The sequence below is a fragment of the Emys orbicularis genome, chromosome 11 (genome assembly GCF_028017835.1).
Source record: "Emys orbicularis isolate rEmyOrb1 chromosome 11, rEmyOrb1.hap1, whole genome shotgun sequence".
In the NCBI taxonomy this organism is placed as follows: Eukaryota; Metazoa; Chordata; order Testudines; family Emydidae; genus Emys; species Emys orbicularis.
The window spans coordinates 485,852-505,718 of NC_088693.1; the positions used below are offsets into that span (position 1 = coordinate 485,852).

Genomic DNA, 19,867 nt, shown 5'->3' on the forward strand with positions numbered 1-19,867 from the left:
TGCCTCAGTTTTTGGCCGACCCTCTGTCTCCTGGCAACTAATGGCCAGGCCCTTCCCCCCTGCAAGGGGATGCTAAAGGTGTGGGAGAACAAAGAGGTCAGGTGACCTCCTGGCCCGGGAAAGAGACAAAGCCCAGAGGAGGAGGGGCTGGAGGGGGTTTCAGTTGGGAGCTGGCTGGGGACTAGGAGTGAGGGCAGACGGGGGTGTCTGGCTCGCAGGACCCCATAATGGACCGGGCTGAGGGATCCCGTTCTCTGTACCTATAAGCTCTGTTTTAGACCGTGTTCCTGTCATCGAATAAACCTCTGTTTTACTGGCTGGCTGAGAGTCACGTCTGACTGCGAAGCGGGGGTGCAGGACCCTGTGGCTTCCCCAGGACCCTGCCTGGGCGGACTTGCTGTGGGAAGCACACGGAGGGGCATATGCTGAATGCTCCAAGGTCAGACCCAGGAGGTGAAGCCGTGTGAGCTTCTTGCCCTGAAGACAGTCTGCTCCGAGGGAGAGGAGGCTCCCCAAAGTCCTGACTGGCTTTGTGGGGAGCAGTTCCAGAGCATCGCCCGGGGACTCCGTGACAAGGGGTTTGGGGTGTAGGAGGGGGCTCTGTGCTGGAGGGTGGAGCTGAGGGGTTTGGAGTATGGGAGGGGGCTCCGGGCTGAGGCAGGAGGTTGGGGTGTGGGAGGGGGTATGGGCTCTGGGCTGGGGGTGTGGGTTCTGGGGTGGGGCTAGAAATGAGGGATTCAGGGTGCAGGCAGGGGCTCCAGGCTGGGGCAGGGGATTGGGGTGCAGGGATGGTGTGGGCTCTGGCTGGGGGTGCGGGTGCTGGTGTGGGACCAGGGCTGAGGGATTTGGGGTGCAGGAGGGGGCTCCATGCTGGGATTGAGGGGTTCAGAGGGCAGTAGGGGGATCTGGGCTGGGGCAGGAGGTTGGGGCGCGGGAGGGGTCAGGGGTGCTCCGGGTGGCGCTTACCTGAGGCAGCTCCCAGAAGCAGCGGGATGTCCCCCCTCCGGGTCCTACGCGGAGGCACAGCCAGGCGGCCCTGTGCGCTGCCCCATCCGCAGGTGCTGCCCCTGCAGCTCCCATTGGCTGTGGTTCCCAGCCAATGGGAGCGGTGCTTGGGGCGGAGCAGCGTGTGGAGCAGGGCCGGCTCCAGGCACCAGCACAGCAAGCAGGTGCTTGGGGCGGCCAACCTAAAGGAGCGGCATGTCTGGCTCTTCGGCAGCAATTCGGCGACGGGCCCCTTAGTCCCGGGGAAGGACCTGCCGCTGAATTGCCGCCGAAGAATGAAGCGGCGGCGGTAGAACTGCCGCCGATCGCGGGGTTTTTATTTTTTATTTATTTGTTTTTTGCCGCTTGGGGTGGCAAAAATGCTGGAGCCGGCCCTGGTGTGGAGCCCCCTGGCTGCCTCTGTGCCTAGGAGCCAGGGGGGAGACATGCCACTGCTTCCAGGAGCCGCGTGAAGCCACGGCAGGCAGGGATCCTGCCTTAGCCCCACTGCGCTGCCGACCAGACTTTTGCTGACTGAATCACCAGGGTCCCTTTTCAACTGGGTGTTCTGGTCAAACACCGGAGACCTGGCAACCCTAACCCTGTACCGTTTACAGGAAGCAATGCCAGAGCCTGCCCCGGCCCCACCCTTTCTTACCCACCCTTGTGTCGCGGCGGAAGCCTTTCCCGTCAGCCCTGGGGGCAGGGCCCTGCCTGGCTTCCTATGATAATTAATTGGTTCTCTGGCCAGTGGCTTGTTTTCTGGCTCCCAGGTGTAACCCTGGCTGGGGCGTGGCAGGAGTGGCCATCGCATCAGTGCAGCTGACAAATTATGGCCCAAGCCAGTGGCTGGAAGGAGAAGCCAGACACATTCAGTAGCAATCGGGCGCAGTTTGTTACCGCTGGCACAACTTACCAGGGGCGTGGGGGCGTCTCCATCACTGGCCAGGTTGGTACCAGGATTGCGGGTTTCCCGAGAGCTGAGCTGTAGGGCAAACGGGAATTAATTCAGGGACGGTCTGTGGCCTGTGCGATGCCTGGGGCCAGTCCAGCCGAGCGCATCGTCCCGTTTGGCCTGGGAGGCTGGGACTGTCAGAGAGGCTCCAGGGAGCCAGGCCTGGCGCTGAGGAGCCGATGGGTCCAGCGTGGAAACAGCTGCCGAGGCAGCGCCAGCCCCTGGCCCAGGAAATTCCAGCAGGAGCCCGTGTGCGCGGCCGGGACATGGCACTGCGGGCGCCTGAGCGGGGTTGTAGCCGAGCCCCTTCGGCACCAGTTTGGCTGCTGCCTGGGTGAGAGCCAGGATCCTCCCAGGCCTGGCCAGGCCCAGCCTCCCTGACAGGCCCCAGCACCAGGAGGTTGGGCCGGGCCTGCTGAGCTGGGGAGGGGACCTGGGAAGGCCAGGCCAGGGCTGGGACTGGGGGCTGGGGAGGCTGGGCAGGGCCCCCCTGAGCTGGGGAGGAGGCCACGAAGCTGGGCTGGGACTAGGAGTAGGGTGACCAGATAGCAACTGTGAAAAAACGGGACGGGGGTGGGGTGGTGGTAATAGACGCCTATATAAGATAGGGTTACCATATTTTGAGCCTCCAAAAGGAGGACACTCCACGGGGCCCCGCCCCCGCCCCTTCCCCAAAGTCCCCGCCCCAACTCCGCCCCCTCCCCTGCTTCCCGCGAACATTTGATTCGCGGGAAGCCTGAAGCAGGTAAGGGGAGTGTGGGGGGAGGAGGCGCGGCCCAGTCTGGCCCCCCCGGCATCTCCAGCCTGGGTCGGCTCGGGCTCTGGGGTGCCGGCCCCGGGCCAGCCCCCGGCCGAGCACCCCCGGCCCGCCCAGCACTGCCGGCCCCCGGCCCAGCCCCCGGCCCAGCACCGCCGGCCCCGCATGTCCCGATTTTCCCGGACATGTCCGGCTTTTTGGGATTTCCCCCCGGACGGGGATTTGGAGCCCAAAAAGCCGGACATGTCCAGGAAAATCCGGACGTATGGTAACCCTAATATAAGAGAAAGTCCCAAAAACAGGGACTGTCCCTACAAAAACAGGACATCTGGTCACTCTAACTAGGAGGAGCAAGGGGGGGCTGGGCTGGGCCGAGCTGGGCCATGAAGCCCAGGAAGGTAAAACCAGGATGTGGGGGGTGGGCTAGGGTGCGATATCCTGAAGGGGGAGGAGACCCGGGAAGGCCAGGCCAGGGTGTGACGGGGTGGGGGGTGCAGGGGGCGGCTGGGCTGGGACACCCTGAGGTGGGAGGAAGCCAAGAAGCTGGACTGGGTCTGGGGGTGCGATGCTGTTCCTGCGGCTTCACTTGATATTGGAAAGGCCTCTGCTTCCTTCCTGCACATTCTGCCTTCAGCTGCTGCAGCCTGGTGTCTCCCGCACCCCAAGTCCCTGCCCCCCACATCCCTGCACCCCATCCCACCCCCACTGCAGTCTGGCATCTCCCGTGCCCCACGTCCCTGTGCCCCATCCCACCTCCTGCTGCAGCCTGGCATCTCCCGCACCCCAATACCTGCACCCCACGTCTCTGTGCCCCATCCCACCCCAGCTGCAGGCTGGCGTCTCCCACGCCCCTGCCCCCCACATCTCTGTGCCCCCACTGCAGCCTGGTGTCTCCCGCACCCCACGTCCCTGTGCCCCACATCCCTGCCCCCCACATCCCTGCCCCCGATCCCACCCCCGCTGCAGCCTGGTGTCTCCCGGGCCCCACGTCCCTGCTGCAAGCCATCATCCCCTGTGCTCCATCCCACCCCTGCTGCATTCCATTGTCCCCTGCCTCCCCATCCCCCGCCTTCACGCAGCATTCAGCCCCCAGCTGTGGGCTAGCATCCGCTGTACCCCATTCCCGGCTTCCTGGCTGCTTGCTAGCGGGGAGCTGCTGGCCTCTGGTCACTGCGCACCCTGTCTAGTGTGTGCAGCTTGGTGTCACTGGAGGCTGTGCTGACACCCAAGGGTCCTGCGCAGGGTCTGTGCTGTGTGGTGCTGAGCTGTGTGCCCGAGGAGAGCGGCAGGGCAGGGCCTGGCTGGGGCCGAGGGCTGCACTCCTGCTGGGGCGCTATAGATAGCTGGCCCTGCCCAGCCCCGCGTTATCAGCCCCGCGTGTCATCGGAGGGTATTTTTGGGGACAGCAGCTGCAGGCATTTGTAACATTTGGTCCCTGCATGTTGACACCCTGGAGCTGTGCAGGCAGAGGCAGCGGGAGCAGGGTGACGGACGTGGGGACGGCGAAGGCAGCGGAGCAAGGTGCGTGTGCGGGGAGGAGGTGCCAGGGCACAGCTGGGCTGGCGTGCAGGTGTGGGGCAGCGACAGGAACGAGGAGCAGAGTTGGACGGATGGATGGAGCGTGTGTGACAGAGTCGCACGGACGGACGGACGGGAAAGAGGCTCTCTGAGCGGGGAGGACTTGCAGGCTTGTGGGTAGAGCCTACCTGAGGCAAAGCAGGGTCCGGCCCCGCTGGCCTGGTTCTGACTCTGTCCCCAGCTCTGTGCCTGGCACCGTGAGTATCTCGGCCGCCTGCTCTGCCAGTTGCAAGGAGCCCGCGAGGAATTCGCAGGCCTCGTGAGGGATGCCTTTCCCCAGGTTCCCGTGATGGATGTGGGGGTGAGGTCAGGGCACGGGGGCACATGGGTCCTAGCCCCGCAGGAGGGGCCAGGTGCAGGGCCGCCCTATGGAGCCCGAGAAGAGCAGAGGGGCCTATTGGAGCCGGGTCCTGGGTTCACCCAGGGTGATCCTGACGCCAGTCACAATTTACTGCCCAGCAGCAATGGGGGAACCTCTGCACCTCCTGCTCCCAGCAGGAGCCCTCCATGCCGCAGCCCAGGAGGGGCTGTGTCTGCTCTCCCCCCCACCGGAGCCCTGCCTGCCCCAGTGCCAGCGGGGGACTGCCAGCCCCTCTCCCCACCGGAGCCCTGCCTGCCCCAGTGCCAGCGGGGGCTGCCTGCCCCTCTCCCCACCGGAGGGGTTAATTCCGCTGCCCACGCACAGCGCGACACCCTCTCTCCCCTGCAGGCCACTCAGCCGCCAGGAGGACGGTGCCGCTCTGTCCCCAGGGGCCCGCGGGGGGATCGGGCACCTGGTCTGCCAGTCCGGCTTCAGGGAGTGTCTCCCCAGGTGCCCGCCCTGTGGGCTGGTAAGTGGAGAGGGCCCGTCTGGCAGGGAGGTCAGGCTGCCCTGGCCACCTCCCGCCAGCCTGGATTCTGCTGCCCGGAGTGACAGTCCCTTATCAGCCCCTCAGCGTGAGCCAGGCCAGATGCTGCAGGAATGCGGCTCCACCCCACATGATCTTGCAGGAATGGAGGGGAAGGAGCCAGTGGTTCCCTGTCCTGTTGCATCGCTGCCCCCTGCCCCCTCTGCCCCACTCCCCCACAGGGAGCTGCCTCTGCCCCCTCCCCCCTCGGCCCCATACATCCAGCAGGGAGCTGCCTCTGCCCCCTCACCTCCTCTGCCCCACACCTCCACAGGGACCTGCCTCTGCCCCCTCACCTCCTCTGCCCCACACCCCCACAGGGACCTGCCTCTGCCCCCTCACCTCCTCTGCCCCACACCCCCACAGGGAGTTGCCTCTGCTCCCTTCCCCCTCTGCCCCACACCCCCACAGGGACCTGCCTCTGCCCCCTCCCCCCTCTGCCCCACACCTCCACAGGGAGCTTCCTCTGCTCCCTCACCCCCTCTGCCCCACACCCTCACAGGGACCTGCCTCTGCCCCACACCCCCACAGGGAGCTGCCTCTGCCCTTTACCCCCTCTGCCCCAGCCAAGAAGGGAGCGTCTCTGCTTTCCTCTGCCCCACAGGCCCAGGATGAGGGGGTCTCTTTCCCTCCTGCCCCTGCTCCTCTGCCCCCCAGGCCCAGGAGGGCATCTCTGTCCCTCTGTCTCCTGTGTGGGAGGGAAGGCCGGGGCCCCGGTGGTATTTGTTTCATTTCAGTGCTGGGCTGGTGCTGGGTACCCAAGGCAGACGAGTCGGGGCAGGATGACTCTGGGCTGCCATCGAAGGGGCTGGTTAGTGCCATAGTGCTGGGATGTGACACCTGTGCCACAGGACCCCCTCCCCCTGCTGCATCCCACCCCCAAATCAAGTCACACGCAGGAAGGAGGCCACCAAACGGGAGCCCGAGGAAAAACATTGGTCACTGCCAACCGGCGGGATTGGGACTGGTGCCCTCAAGGGGACAGGCCCAGAGTACCATTCCCCACCCCTGAGCCAGCCAGTACCCTGCCCTGGGGCCAGATCAGAGCTGTTGTCCCCGAGAGGGGAGGGGGCCTGGGTCCCATTCCCCACCCCTGAGCCAGCCTGGTGTCAGCAGATTTGCCTGCATGTCGGTTTTCAGCTGAGCTGGCTTTCAGCAGTGATGAAAAGTCATGGGGCAGCAGAGTCCTGTGCGGGCCCAGGAGGGTAGAGGGGGGCCTCTGGGTGCCAGGTATGGGACCCGCAGGGCACAGGAGATCTAGGGGGCGTTTGGGAGAAGGGGAGAGACCGTATGTACCATTGCACAGGCTCCTGGGGCGTCCAGCCAGGCCTGTCCGAGCCACCGCAGGGCTGCTTGGCTCTGTGCCCGAGGCTGGCGCTGGCTAAGAGCCCCGGCAGCCTGGACCGGTTGTGTTCGCGCCATCAGGGGATCCAGGAAGTGAGCGGAGTCCCAGCGAGACCAAAATAACCGTCTAACAATAGGCTTGGGCTGGCGGCCTGCAGGGAAACCTGATGCACTGGGGCTGGGGTGGAATCCAGGGGGCTGGGGACTCAACATGTCCAGGGCCCACCTGTCTGCGGGTGGCCGCTGTCTTCTGGCCAAAGGACTCGGCACAAGATTCTTCTGAGCTTCCAGCTCCCAGAGGTGTGGGCAGCTGCTTCGCCTGGCCAGGGGCCTGCGCCCCACGAGGCCCTGGGCTGAGGGGTCCAGGGGGCTCTGCTTTGAAAGAGGCAGGCCCCAGAGCCGCTTCTCCAGTGGGCTGACCTTGCCGTGGCCTTGCTGAGGGGAGGCTGGCTCCCGGAGGGCGTGCCATGAGGGGCTCTGTCCCTACAGTGCAATGCCTCTGCTTGCCCCATAGCCTTCTCCTGCAGCAGGGTTGGACTCCTAGTGCTGTCTGTCTGTCTGTCCCTCCAGGTGTCTGGGCCCAGTTGCTGTCCTGGCTGAGCCCCTGGTGCGGGGACCTGCAGTGCCCCAGCTGAGTCCGGAGATGGACGTGTTTGGGGGGGCCCCCCGGTTCCTTGCGTACCCCCGCACTTTCACAGTGCAGAGTGGTGCTGATGCCGTCCTGAAGTGCCAGATCGCGGGCGACCCACGCCCCAGCATCATCTGGGAGAAGGACAAATCCCCGATCGCGCTGCTGGGCCGCTTCCAGGTGGAGGCCGAGGGGACCGTGTACAGCCTGTCGATTTCCCAGGTGACCCCAGCGGACAGCGGGCAGTATGTCTGCAAGGCCAAGAACGCCATCGGGGAGACGTACGCTGCTGCCACACTCAAGGTGGAGGCGGAGGAGCTGCAGCAGGAGGGACACCCTGAGGATGTGCCCCCCGTTTTTCTGAGCAAGCCTCTGTCCTGGCAGGTCTGCAGGGGGGAGGATGTGATGTTCACCTGCAGGGTCTTGGGGCAGCCTAGCCCTGTGCTGCAGTGGGAGAAGGATGGGCGCCAGCTGTCGGATCTCTTTGAGAGCAGCCATTTCTCGGTGGGGAAGGAGCCGGAAGACTGGCATTTCCTGAAGATCTTCGGTGCCCGGCCCCCGGACGGAGGGGTCTATGTGTGCAGGGCGCGGAACCGCTCAGGGGAGGCCCTGGCAGCAGCTGTGCTCCTGGTCGACCCCATGGCTCGTGGGCTGCCAGATGGCCCCTTCCTGGGCTCCCCCAGGAACTGCTGGCCCCTGAGCCATTTCAGTAAGCAGCCGGATCAGCACGGTGACAGGAGACACTGCCACGGGCAGCGCTCCGTGCCCTGGCCGGCCCGGCCCAATGGCGAGGTGGCTCCCGGCGCACCCAAAGCCAAGGCGTTCGCTGTGAGCGAGGGGAAGCACGCCAAGTTCCGCTGCTACGTGACGGGCAAGCCGAAGCCCGAGATTGTGTGGAAGAAGGACGGGAAGGTCGTTGCGCCAGACAGGAGGCACCTGGTCTATGAGGACAGGGAAGGCTACTTCATCCTGAAAGTGCTGTACTGCAAGGCCCGGGACCAGGGGCTGTACATCTGCACCGCCTCCAACACGGCTGGCCAGACCCTGAGTGCCGTGCAGCTCCATGTGAGAGGTAGGGCCCTGGGGGGGTGCAGAGACACAGGGGCCTTGCCCACAGCGGGCGAGGGGCGGGGTCAGAGCAGGCTGCTGCTGGTCAATGGCTTTAGCCCAGGTGTATGGAGGGGCAAACCTGACCCGCTCGCACTGGTTCCCTGGTGAGCTGGGGTTACCCGGGGGGGCTGGATCAGGAGGAAGCGGAAACGGGATCCTGATTTGCCAGTGGGACAATTTGCAGAGAAGCCAGGGCTCTGGGGCTGTAGGGTGGGCCGCGGTGGTCTGGAGGAGGTGGTGGTGGTAATGGTGGGATCAGGATCGTGGCCACGGCCCCAGCATGGGGACCGGCTCTGGGAGGCCCCGTCAGTGGGCCAGGCCCCCGAGGGGTCTCACACCTCCTCCAGTGGAAGCCACGTGGCTTCACCGTCTCCTGGGGCTGGCCCCATGGGCCTGCAGCCCCCCTGCCCCCCCACCATGAGCTCCAGGCAGCAAATCCCCCTGAGACAGACCCCGATGGAGACTTGTACCATCTTGGGGGGCAGCACCAAGCATCTGCAGGGACACATAGGCAGCGCGGGCCGACAGGCGGGTTATTAGTCACCTGGACCCAGCACAGGGAGCCCTTGGGGAGCCCAGAGCCCAAAGCCCCATCCCTCTGATCTTGTCCCAGGCCAGGTGCACTGATTGCTGCCTGCAGCCCACACTTAACTCTCCCCTCCCCCTTCCCCCAGCCCTTTGATCCCGAGCTGGGGGATGCTGGGAGAGGCGGGGAGTCCAGATCTCTCTGGGTCGCTGGTTGCTGGGGTCCATGTCTGGACAGTCGGATTTGCCATTGTCTTCTCAGAGCTCCACTGATATGGGACCTAAGGGCCCAGACAGCTGGGAGCCCGTCACACCTGTGTTAGCCGGCCCAGAGAGCGACAGGCCTTTCTATCCCCGAGGTCACTGCAGCACATAGGGGAAACTGAGGCACGCATAGGCTTCATGAAAATATTACAGCCAATTCCCGCTTTATTGCAGTGGCATTTCTGGTTAGGACATTGCAAGGCAGAAGGGTGGGCTTGGGGACGCAGAAGGCTGTTCGGTGGGTTGCGGGAGGTCTCCGGTTCCAGCGTCAAAGGGCACGGGAAGGGGAGGCTCTCGCACCAGTCACCAGCCCTAGGACATAGGCGGGGATGCCACGATGACCTAGGACTGCTCTGGCCAGCCAGGATCAGGGCCTGTCTCTCTGGCTGTCCTGCCTTCACCCCGGCTTGGTGCTGCTGCTGTCTGGGCTCGGAGGCTCAAGCGAGAAGAGCGACAGGGGAGCAGGACAGAAGGGTCCTGGTGTCACGGACTCACAGGACTTGTGCTCTCTCTTGGCTCCATACGGTCCCAGCCGGCATAAAACAGGAGGTTTATTGAGCGTCTGAACCCAGCACAGGAAACTCTCCAGGCTAGCAACCCTCAGCCCAGTACATCTAGGTCTCTCCAGCCTCGGAGGGGGGGGGGGCGCTCTGGCTCCTCTCTCCCCAGTCCAGCCGCCCCCGTTCCAGCCGATCATCCGAAATCATCTCCCCCTACGGCTCCTCCCCTGTCCATTGTCTGCAGTCCCAGGTAAATAGGTCACCTGGGCCTCCTCTCTTCCCTCCTTTGTTCCCACCCCTGGCTGGAACCGGCTGGTCAGGTCACTGGGATCCTCTCTCCCCAGCCCATTGTCCTCCCACTGGCCAGAACCGGCTGGCTGCCAAGCTGGGCTGGGCCTCCTGGTCACCAGTCGCTTTGTCCCCAATCTCCAGGCAGTTATCCAGGGTCCGGGCTGCTAGGTGAGGTCACACCTGGTCCTCTGCAACAACCCCGCCCGCCACCCCCTCGTTACACATGCAGGACACAGGGAAACTGAGACACAAACAGGGTTCATGCAAAACACTAAGAACATCCCCCCCTTCATCACACCTGGCCATGTATCCCTTCTGGCACTGAGCCAGGTTGGGTGGGAGGGGGGCGATGTGTTTGGGGGCGGGGGGGGCGGGGCTGTGAGCTGTTAGTGACAATCTCCCATGGAAGTGCTGAGTGGGTTTGGCCCTGAGCCGGTGGGGCTGGGAGCCTAACCCGGCTGGAAGCGTTTCCCTCCCTCCCTGCCCAGCATGTGCTGAGCCCCCAGGCAGGCAGCCGGGAACAGGGGGCGCTCACTCCTCGGCGGGCCCCAAGGGAGGGCGCTCGAGGCTGCGAGGGGGAGACTGTGGGAGGCGGATGCAGCACCCAGGGGGAACCCACTGAGCTCCCCTGAATGTCGGCCCTCGGTGAAGCCTGGGGGCAGTTGTGCTTGTGAAGGCCAAGGAGGCAAAGCTAGGGGGGGGGGGGCGGGGGGCTTAGTGCCTCTGGGGCGTGAGAGTGTGTGATCGGCAGGGGCTGGCTGCGGGCCTGTGGTCTCGTGCCCCCGGCCTTGCTGGGCCCCGTGGACTCGGTCCAGGATTGGGTTCGGGCAGGAGAGGGGAGGGGGAGGCGAGGTCGGCATTAAACACCATGTTCCCATGCCATGCGGCCCTGGATGGCACAGGGCTGGCCTTCGGGAGACATTGGCTCCTCCCGCGGAATCCCCCTGTCGCCGCTTCCCCTTCATTACGGCTCCCAAATCCCGTGAGTCGTTAATTGAACTGCAGCGACCTTTACTGCCCAGCTAACAGTCACACCTTCCAGTCCGCCCAGCGGGTGGGCCCCAGCCAGCCCTGGCTCCCTCCTGGGCACAGGCTGCATCTGCTCCCACCCCACGTCTTTCAGCTCTTAAGGGTGCGGCAGCAACACGCGCTCTGCCACAGCCCCAGATGCCACCTCCCTCACCCCACCCATTTGTCTAGGGGCTGGCGACACGTAAAACGTGATGGGAGAGGTTCTCCTGTTGACAGCGACCTTGCGCTGTCTACACCAGGGCTGAGGTCGGTAGAACTGTGTTGATCAGTGGTGTGGATTTTTCAGCCCCCTGAGCGATGATTTCTACCGACCTCATTTCCCAGTGTAGACCCGGCCGTATGCTCCCGTTACATGTGTGTTGCTGGAGCAGCTGGGTTCCCAGTGGGGCTCAGGGCCCCGTTGTGCTGGGTGACAAGGCAGCCACCATGAAGGCACTGGCAGGATGGGCTGATTTGGGCCTCCCTTGAACTATGCCTGGATGGTTTGTATTTCCTGGCATTATCGGGTTCGAAGGGATCGCAAGGGTCAGGTACGCTGCCCCCCGCCGCGATGCAGGATTTGCTGGGTCTAACCCAGCCCAGGCAGACGGCTACCCAGCCTCCATGGAAGGAGCTTCCCCGTGCCTCTGGCACAGTGTCTGTCGCTCTGCACTGGGGCTTGGAAAGTGTAATGCTAATCAAGCCCCACAGACACCCTGGCCTGGCCGGTGGTGCACAGGGGCCTGCCCGGGGGGCCCAGCCCTTTGGAGGCTGAGAGGGGCCCAGGGAGTTTGGAGCAGCGGTGTCTCTGCAGGGGGGCTGGTGACAGCATGAAGAGCTGACAGCAGGGGGCTGAGCGCTGAACATACCAAGTGCCACCCACTGTGTCGCCTGCCACCTCTCAAAATAACCCGCTGGGAATGGAGAGCTTTCGGCTGCCCCCTCCCTGGAACAGACGGCTCTGGGCAGGGGCTGGGCCAGGCTGACTCCGGAGCAGGGCGCCCAGGGGACTGGACAGGCTGGGTGCGTTATGGGGGTTTTGCTTTCCTCTGAAGCAGCTGCAGTGGGGCCTGGGCTTGCTGTGGTGGTGGCCCTGGCCAGGCTGGGCCCCGCGTGCTCTCTGCAGTTCCTGTCTCTCTCTTGCTCGGCACCAGAGCACCGGGTGCGGTTCCAGTTGCAGCTGGAGGATGTGGAGGTGCAGGAGTGTGAGGACGCCGTGCTGGAGTGCAAGGTGCCCCTGGAGACCATCCCCACGGCCTGGTACCTGGAGGACAAGCAGCTGCAGCCAAGCCACAAGTACGTGATTGAGGAGCAGGGCCTGGTGCGACGCCTGACCATCCGTGACGCCCGCGCTGACGACGACGGCATCTACCTCTGCGAGATGAAGGACAAAGGGCGCAGCATTGCTGAGGTCTCAGTCAGAGGTGAGAGGGACGGGCTCGGGGTGCATGGAGCCTGAGTAGATGGGCATGGAGACCGTCTTCCCTGTGACGCTTGCTGCTGCAGCCCCCTGTCCCTGTCCAGTCCTGCCTTTCTCCTGCCCTGTCCCTGGCTTCCAGCCTGTCGCCCCCTGCCCTGCCTGGTCCTGCTTCTCACTGCCCTGACCCTGCTACCCTGTACTTCGCACCCAGCCTGTCACTCGTTACCTTCCCTGGTCCTGCCTTTCCCCTGCCCTGTCCCTGCCCCAACCAGCCAACGCCTGCCCCAGCTGCCCAACCTGCCCCATAGTGCTCTGCCCCGGCTCCCAGCCTGTCCATTCCTGCCCCCCTCTCTTCTCCTCAAGCCAGCCCCATTCCCGACACCCCCTTTTCTTGCTGCTGAATTTCCTGCTCCTGCACCCTCGGGCCCCAGGCTCCCCATGTCCCTGCCAGCACCGCAGCCCCAGGGTCCCGAGCTGCCCGCTTGCATGTAACTCTGGGCCATTCCTGGACACTCTCCCAGGGGCAATCGTGAAGCGGCTTCCGCGGAAGCTGGACGTCATGGAGGGGGAGAATGCTGCCTTCTGTGTGGAGACCCGGGACGCCGTGGAGGGAATCCGCTGGAGCCGGAACGGGCTGGAGCTGCGGGAGACACCATGCACTGTGCTGAAGAGCTTCGGCAAAACCCACCTGCTGGTCCTGGTGCATGTGACGCGGGAGGACGCTGGGGTCATCTCCTTCAGCGTGGGGGAGTCGCAGACGTCAGCCCAGCTTCGCATCAAATGTGAGAGCCCCACCACGGGGGTGGGAGTGCACTGGAGCATGGAGCCCATCGGTCTGTGGGTCGGGGTCCCTCTGCCCTAGGGTTGGATTGGAGCCAGTGTCCCCTAGAGGGGAAAGGCCCAGTACCCCATTAGGGACCTCGGGGCGTTTCGCCTTCCTCTGCAGCTTGGGCTGTGGCTCACCTGCTGGGATCATCTGGGCACCTCTCCCTAATCTGTTCCCTGCCACTGTGGGGCTTGGGCCGCCGGTGGCCTCTCAGTCTTTCCTGTTTGCTGCCTGTGGCCACAGCTCAGTTTCCTGAGGGCCAAAATGCTTGAGTCTAACTCAGATCTTTGGGTTTAATATAGGGGTATCTGGGTAAAAATGAAGGGCCTGTGATAGGTGATCTGGTCCCTTCTGGCCTTAGACCCAATGACATCTGTGAAACTAGTGTGATGCTCCCAGCGGTGATGCACAAGCGTGAACAACAACCTCAGGGCAGATGGGTACAAACCAGGACACAAACCCCATGTTGGTTGTGAGCTCTAAACTTGGATTTCACCAACCTTCTGCAGCTAGTGCAAACTCCTCAGGCACTTTACCAGCCTTAACACGGAGTCATAGGCAGTCCCCTTGGTGCACCGGTCTGTCTCGTCACGAGGTGAGCCTAGCTCTGCGACAGGCAGCCTCATACACCAAGGATCACAGCAATATTCAACACAGCAAGGATCCCAGTCCCAAAGGACCAGTCACCAACCCCAGGTCACTTGTGCTTTAGGGCTCACACTGAAGACAATGCGTGTAGCCAGTCCTATAGTAGCCATCTGAGGGTTTATTAAGTAGGAAAAGGAAATGAGAGTTATTTACAAGGCTAAACGGAGTAAACACAGACACACAAATGACTTACAGTCTTAGGTTTCAAAAGGTGACGTAGGTTTCTATAATCAGCCAGCTCTGTGTGTCCTTTGGGGCTAACCCAGGCTAAGCAGCTGGGGATCTCCTGCTTATGCTTAGAAACATCTTGATCCCCAGAGTCCAAGCAGCACAGAGATACCTTGCTCCCTTGGTTTGGGGTCTCCCCCGCCAGCTGCGGACTCACCTGATGGGAGACGTCCACTCGCACGACTCATCGTCACAGGGAGCAGAGCAGCATTTTGCTGACGGTTTCTCACTCCAGATGTAGGGAGTTTCCAGTTGCAAGAGCCACCCCTAACCTGTCTGGTGCTGCCGGCTCTCCTCTTTCGGGAGAGACATAATTTCTGTAGAAGAGGAGCTTGCTTACTAATGTCTCTCTCCTGCATGGTGATTCACACAGTCCCAGAGGCTCACAATACACCCGCTCCAATAATGCATTGCAATATGGAATACAGACAGCGCAGGGGAGATTAACGCAGGCAGCAGCTCACAAGCCTTCACTAGTGCAAACACTTCCTTGTAATGCTGATCCCTGTTCTACCACTGTTACCCCACAAGTGAGCCAGACAGATCCCAGCTCTGTATATGTCAGTGTCCAGCTGAGAGATGGGGACCTTGGCATGAGCTGGCACCTGGCCTGGCAGCGTCACACCTCTGCCCAACAGCCAGATTGGAGCTGGTGCTCCCTAGTGCAGCATGGCCCCGTGTCACCGTTCTGAGTTATCTGCACTTCTGGCCCCTTTGTGGCCTTCTTGAGGGCACCCCACTCCAGTCTCTAGCCAGCACCTTTCTCTGGGCCGAGTCCTGCACTTCCCTTCTGCTAGGTGTGGGCCTTCGGCTGCAGAACCCTGCAATGTATGGTGATTCTGTCAGCAGGTCTGACTTCAGCTCAGCACCGGCAATCCGGGGTTAACCAGGGACCAGCCAACGCTCATGAAAGCAAGTGCTGTTTATTCAGAACAAAAGCATAAAACAATAAACAGCTGCTAATGCAGGTCTGTTTTGCCCAGCAGTCCTTCATCTGCCACATGCAAACCCTGCTAGGCCTAGACTACTTCAGCTCCGTCCCGCAAGGCCTGGCCCCCTGGTCCCGGTTTTGTGTCAGTTCCTGGATCGAGTGGGAGTGACGTCTCTTCCTGTGTCAGGGATGGGGGGGTCACTCTGTAAACTAGAGCGTTCTTTATTTCCCTCGCCTCGTGAACCAGGTCAAACCAGTCTATGCAATGTCCCTGGGGTGACTTTCACAGCCGTGTTACCTGCAGGAGGGGTTTGTACTGGTGATTTTAGTTCCTACTTGAAACATCTTAGCTCCCCCATTGAGCCCGGCGCACGCTAGCACGTAAGACACACAGAACATTTTTATAAAGCTGATGCAGGAGTATTTGAATAATCCATGTGTCCAGAGCAGCGTATCCGTCCCCTGGAGCTGGGTTGGAGCCGGTGCCCCCAGAGGGGACAGCGTTGTATCCCATTCCCGGTCCCCTGACACCAGGCAGCCCCTGAACTGGGGATTGCGTCTGGCAGCCCCCAGAGGGGAAGGCCCCGCGTCTCAGCTGGCTGCTCACCTGCTCGGTCAACATCTCAGAGCAGGGAGCTAACCGGATGTGGGGTTTGTGTTAGGTGCAAAGCGTGTTCCCCCGAGCGCGCCCGTGGCCGCCGAGATGAGCACGGACCGCAGCAACGCTGCCCTCCTGACCTGGTGCCCCGGGCCTGATGTGCACAGGACCCCCCCCAGCAGCTACGTCCTGGAGCGGCAGGAGGCCAGCACGGCCGAGTGGGTGCAGTGCCTTACCACGGACCTGGCCAGCATGGTGGAGGTGCTTGGGGATAGCGTGCCCGCCGAGGCAGACTACTGCTTCCGCATCTGTGCCGTGAACAAGTACGGGAGGAGCAGGCCCGTGGAATTCCCTGGCTCTGTGCACCTTGGTACGTACCACAGCCCTCTGGGGCCCGTTCCCTTCCTGATCTCACTCCCTCCAGGCCCTGCTCCCGCCTGAGCCCTGCCAGACACGGCTGGGTGCCAGGATCCTGGGAATTATAGCCTGCGTTGGCTCGTGTGGGGCACTGATTGGCTGAGTCCAGCGCCGGTACAGTGCCCTCTTCTTCCCAACACAGACTGGGACGTGGCCATGCCCAGGCCCACCAGCTGAAGGGCACTGCCCTGGGGAGCTGGCCCATGGCTGGAGGGCAGCCCCCTGGTCCCGCACCCGGCGTGCTAGCGGCCAGCTCAGAGGGGTGAGGGGACGTGGGTAACGTGGCCCATGGCCAGTGGCTGAAGGGCAGCCATATCCAAGAAGCGGGCCAGAGCTCTGCCCGAGCTGTTGCCCGTCTCCGGCTGAGGACCCTGCACTGTGCTCTAGTCCCTGTAGCCTGCATGCGGAGAGCCCTGAAGGACGTGCAGGTGCAGGCGGGCCAGGATGCCCAGTTCTCCCTGGAGCTCTCGGCCTCCGTGGCGGGGAGCTGGTTCCTGAACGGGGCGAAGCTGGAGGAGGGAGAGGAAGGCCAGCGCTACTGCATAAAGCGCAGCGGGACCGAGCACTCCCTGCTGCTCCGTGGTGTGCGGCTGGCGGAGAGCGGGGCCGAGGTCAAGTTTGAGTCCAGTGGCGTGCGGGACTCCGCCACTCTGCGGGTGCAAGGTACGTGCTCTCCTGCTGCGGATCAGCCCCCAAACCGGGGGCGGGGGGCACTACACCCAGGCTCCAGACCACCCTCCTGGGATACCAACTGAGATCACTGAGCTGAGGGGATGAACCAGGCGGCATAAACACAAGAGTTCAACAAGGGCCTGCCCTTCCCACACGCCTGCCCTCCCAGCAGCTCAGAGTCCTTGGCAAAGGCCAAATAATCCTCCCAGCCCGCGGAAGGTTGGGGAGGGATAGGCAGGGACCACTTCACCCAGCAATGTAATGCAGCCCCCTCTGGCCTGGGTGGTGGCAGCTGTTTTGGGGACATTTGGCTAGGACACAGGGATAGTGCCCCAACTCACAGGGAAAGGGTCCTGGGATTGTTAAATGCCACAAGGGGCAGGACTTTGGTTCTCTTTGAGTGCCAGAGCCAGCACCTTAACACGGGCTGCCTCTCGGGGCTTTTCCTCTCAGGCTGTTAGCATCCTGAATTTCCCTGCATTGCCCCACGCCCCCTTGGGTGCTAAACCTTTCTTCACTGCAGCCTCTTCAGCACCCAGAGGCCTCTGACAGAGCTCCTGTTGCTGCCCTGGCCTGGGGGAGCCCTCTCCCTCCCCACAGAGCCTGTGCTGCTTGCTCAGGCCCAGGGCGTCTCCCTGCGCTGAGCCCACAGGAGGGAACGCTGGTTCGGCCAGGAAGAGGCTGCGCTGGGCTCCAGTGTGAAGGTGCAGCCTGGTGAGACGTCGCGGAGAGAGCGAGCCCCATGTCCGCAGCAGGCTGTGCTCTGTGGTAGGGGTAGAGCATTGCATGCTGGGAGCTGCAATCTCCCGGGGCTGCTCCGCTGACGGATGCAGGGGAGAGCAGCTCCTGGCCATCTGGCAGCCTGGCCTGCGGTGGGATGGGCTGAGCTGGCCTGCGTGGGGTGCCTGGCGGCATACGCTGGCCTGCAGAGCCTGATCCTGGCCTGCTGGGACCCGGGGCATTGTCCTGGCTGCCCTGTGAGAGCGAGGACTCGCCTCCACGCTCTGCTCATTCAGGGTGACTCTCTCAGCCCCGCAGGTGCGCATCGCCCCAGTGCCCGAGGCCCAGCGCCGCCGGGAGCTCCTGGCAGGGCTGCCCCTGCTCCTGGAGTGCGAGGTCTGCACGCCCGACGCCCCTGTGCGCTGGCTCAAGGACGGGGAGGCTGTGCCCCTGGACGACGTCGTCGCCCTGCAGGCAGAGGGCTGCGCCAGGAGGCTGTTTATCCGCTCTGCCCGCCCCTCAGACTCCGGGACGTACACGTGTGACGCGGGCGAGGATGCGCTGAGCTTCACGGTGACCGTGACCGGTGAGCTGGGGGCTCGCCCACAGGAGCCCTGTGCCTCTGCCCCTGCTGCAGGTTCCTCGCAGACATGGGCTCAGGGCATTAGAGCTGGAACTTCCCATCACATCCTAGCAGGCCCAGGGCAGATGTGTGGCCCTGAGACCCCTTTCTCCCCTCCTGCCCCATCCACCCCTCCCTCAGCCTCCCTTCCTCACTGCCTCTCCCCCAGAGACCTGCCTTCTCTGGCCTTCACAGGCTCCTCTGGCCACTGAAATCAAATCCTTTGGTGCTGCCACGGCTGGATTCTGTCCATGGCCCTGGGGGAGGCCTCTGGCCTGCTGGGTGGTAAGCAGAGGCCAAGTGACCGGCGGCTGCCCCCTGTGACGCTGTCCGGGGTGAATCCCACGGGGGACGATCTCCCAAGGCTGCTGGCAGCACACGTGGGGTGCAGGCTATCAGAGCCTGGACTTACTGACAAGTTTTTTCCTGTCTCACCCAATGGTCAGCCCATCCAGCACTGGGCCAGTCCACTGAGCTGGGATCTGCCTCTCCTGAGACACGTCTGCTGGGAGGGTACCTCCTCTGGATGGGGAAGATGTTGTGCCTTGTCTCCTCGTACACAGCCCCAGACCGTTTGTCTCTTTCCATAAGCCAGGCGTTTCACTGGCTCCAGCTTAGCCCAAGGGTCCCCCATTCAGAGGCTTTTCCTGCAGATTTTTTATCTTTGTAAATGCTCGGCCTGTATCTGGCCCAGCCTGTAAACCCAGGGCTGGGCTGGGACGAAAGTTGTCAGTTGTTTTCACTCTTGACCGAGTTAGCGGATCCCCAGCCACCGCAGGTGACTTGCTGCATCTCCAGCGGGTCTGGAACATCGTATGTTACATTTTACACATCTCTTCAAGTAGTGCCCGTGCAGTAATTGTGACACTCAGCTCGTGCTTAGCGTTCGGTAGGAACTGCGCATGACGTCCCGCGTGGTGAGCTCTCGCTAGCCGCTCAGGCATGGTGCGATATGCCTGCCTGGGCATGGCTGCTAAGCAGGGCAGAGCTTATCGGCTGTCCCCACCCAGCTGCGGGAGCCCCCCAGCCCCACTAGACAGGGCACGGCTGACCCAAGTGTGCTCCGGTTCCCCTCAGTCGATGGGCACTGGAAGCCCCTTGTAATCATGAGCAATAACCTCCCAGTAGTGAGGAATGGGTGGGGCGGCTGGCTGTGAGTGACCCAGCCCGGCCCAGCCAGCAGCCTCTCTGCTGAGCCCGTCCTGTCTCCCCGCCCAGAGCCGCCCGTGAGGATCGTCAGCTCTAACGAGGACGCCGCGCACACCTACCTGGCCTTGGAGCGCGTGGTGCTGGCGTGCGAGCTGTCCCGTGCCGACGGCCCGGTGCAGTGGTACAAGGACGGGGTGGAGGTGGAGGAGGGCGAGCACCTGCTCCTGGAGTGCGAGGGGCCCCATCGCAGGCTCGTCATCCCCTCGGCCCGGCCGCAGGACACGGGGGAGTTTGTGTGCGACGCGGGCGGCGACTCCGTCTTCTACAACATCTCGGTGACAGGTCAGTGGATCCCAGTTCACTGGCACAGGTGCTGTGGGTCTCTGTCCGTCTGTCTGAGGGGTTTCTATAGCTCTGTCGTTGCAGTGTCCACACGCTCAGCCCCTTTGCCCTCTGTCCCTTGGACTGTCCAGCTCTTTCCCCTCTTTGCGCTTTGTTGTTCTGCTCTCATCCTCCCTGGACACAGCATCTCTTGTCCTCACTCCCCTCCTGTTCCATCCGAAAGCTCCTAGTCCCACACACGCATTCCCTCCCCATCAGCCGTCTTCTGCTGCAGCTTCACTCTCTGGCAGCTGAGATTAGCTGGAGGGGCCCATCAGGAGCGGGTGAGGCTGGGGATTCGGGGCCTGGGCTTGCCAGCTCTGCTCACACTGAGAGCGATCACTGGAGGGAAAACATGGTATTGCTCTTTGCTCTGATTTACTCCATTGCTATTAGTCGGACCTCTGGGACTTGCAATCCC

General features: G+C 63.1%; 1 protein-coding gene across 1 annotated transcript in view; it reads left to right on the forward strand.

Annotated features, from left to right (window-relative positions):
* The first annotated feature begins 2,017 nt into the window (after nt 1-2,017).
* The window catches only part of OBSL1 (obscurin like cytoskeletal adaptor 1), a 60,663-nt gene continuing 42,813 nt past the window's right edge, over nt 2,018-19,867 (forward strand). Inside the window, exons 1-9 of the mRNA XM_065413654.1 lie at nt 2,018-2,273; nt 4,984-5,104; nt 7,076-8,205; nt 11,989-12,258; nt 12,776-13,036; nt 15,550-15,855; nt 16,290-16,565; nt 17,605-17,880; nt 19,135-19,407. Coding sequence (XP_065269726.1) covers nt 2,018-2,273; nt 4,984-5,104; nt 7,076-8,205; nt 11,989-12,258; nt 12,776-13,036; nt 15,550-15,855; nt 16,290-16,565; nt 17,605-17,880; nt 19,135-19,407 — 3,169 coding nt within the window. The remainder of the gene's footprint in view (nt 2,274-4,983; nt 5,105-7,075; nt 8,206-11,988; nt 12,259-12,775; nt 13,037-15,549; nt 15,856-16,289; nt 16,566-17,604; nt 17,881-19,134; nt 19,408-19,867) is intronic.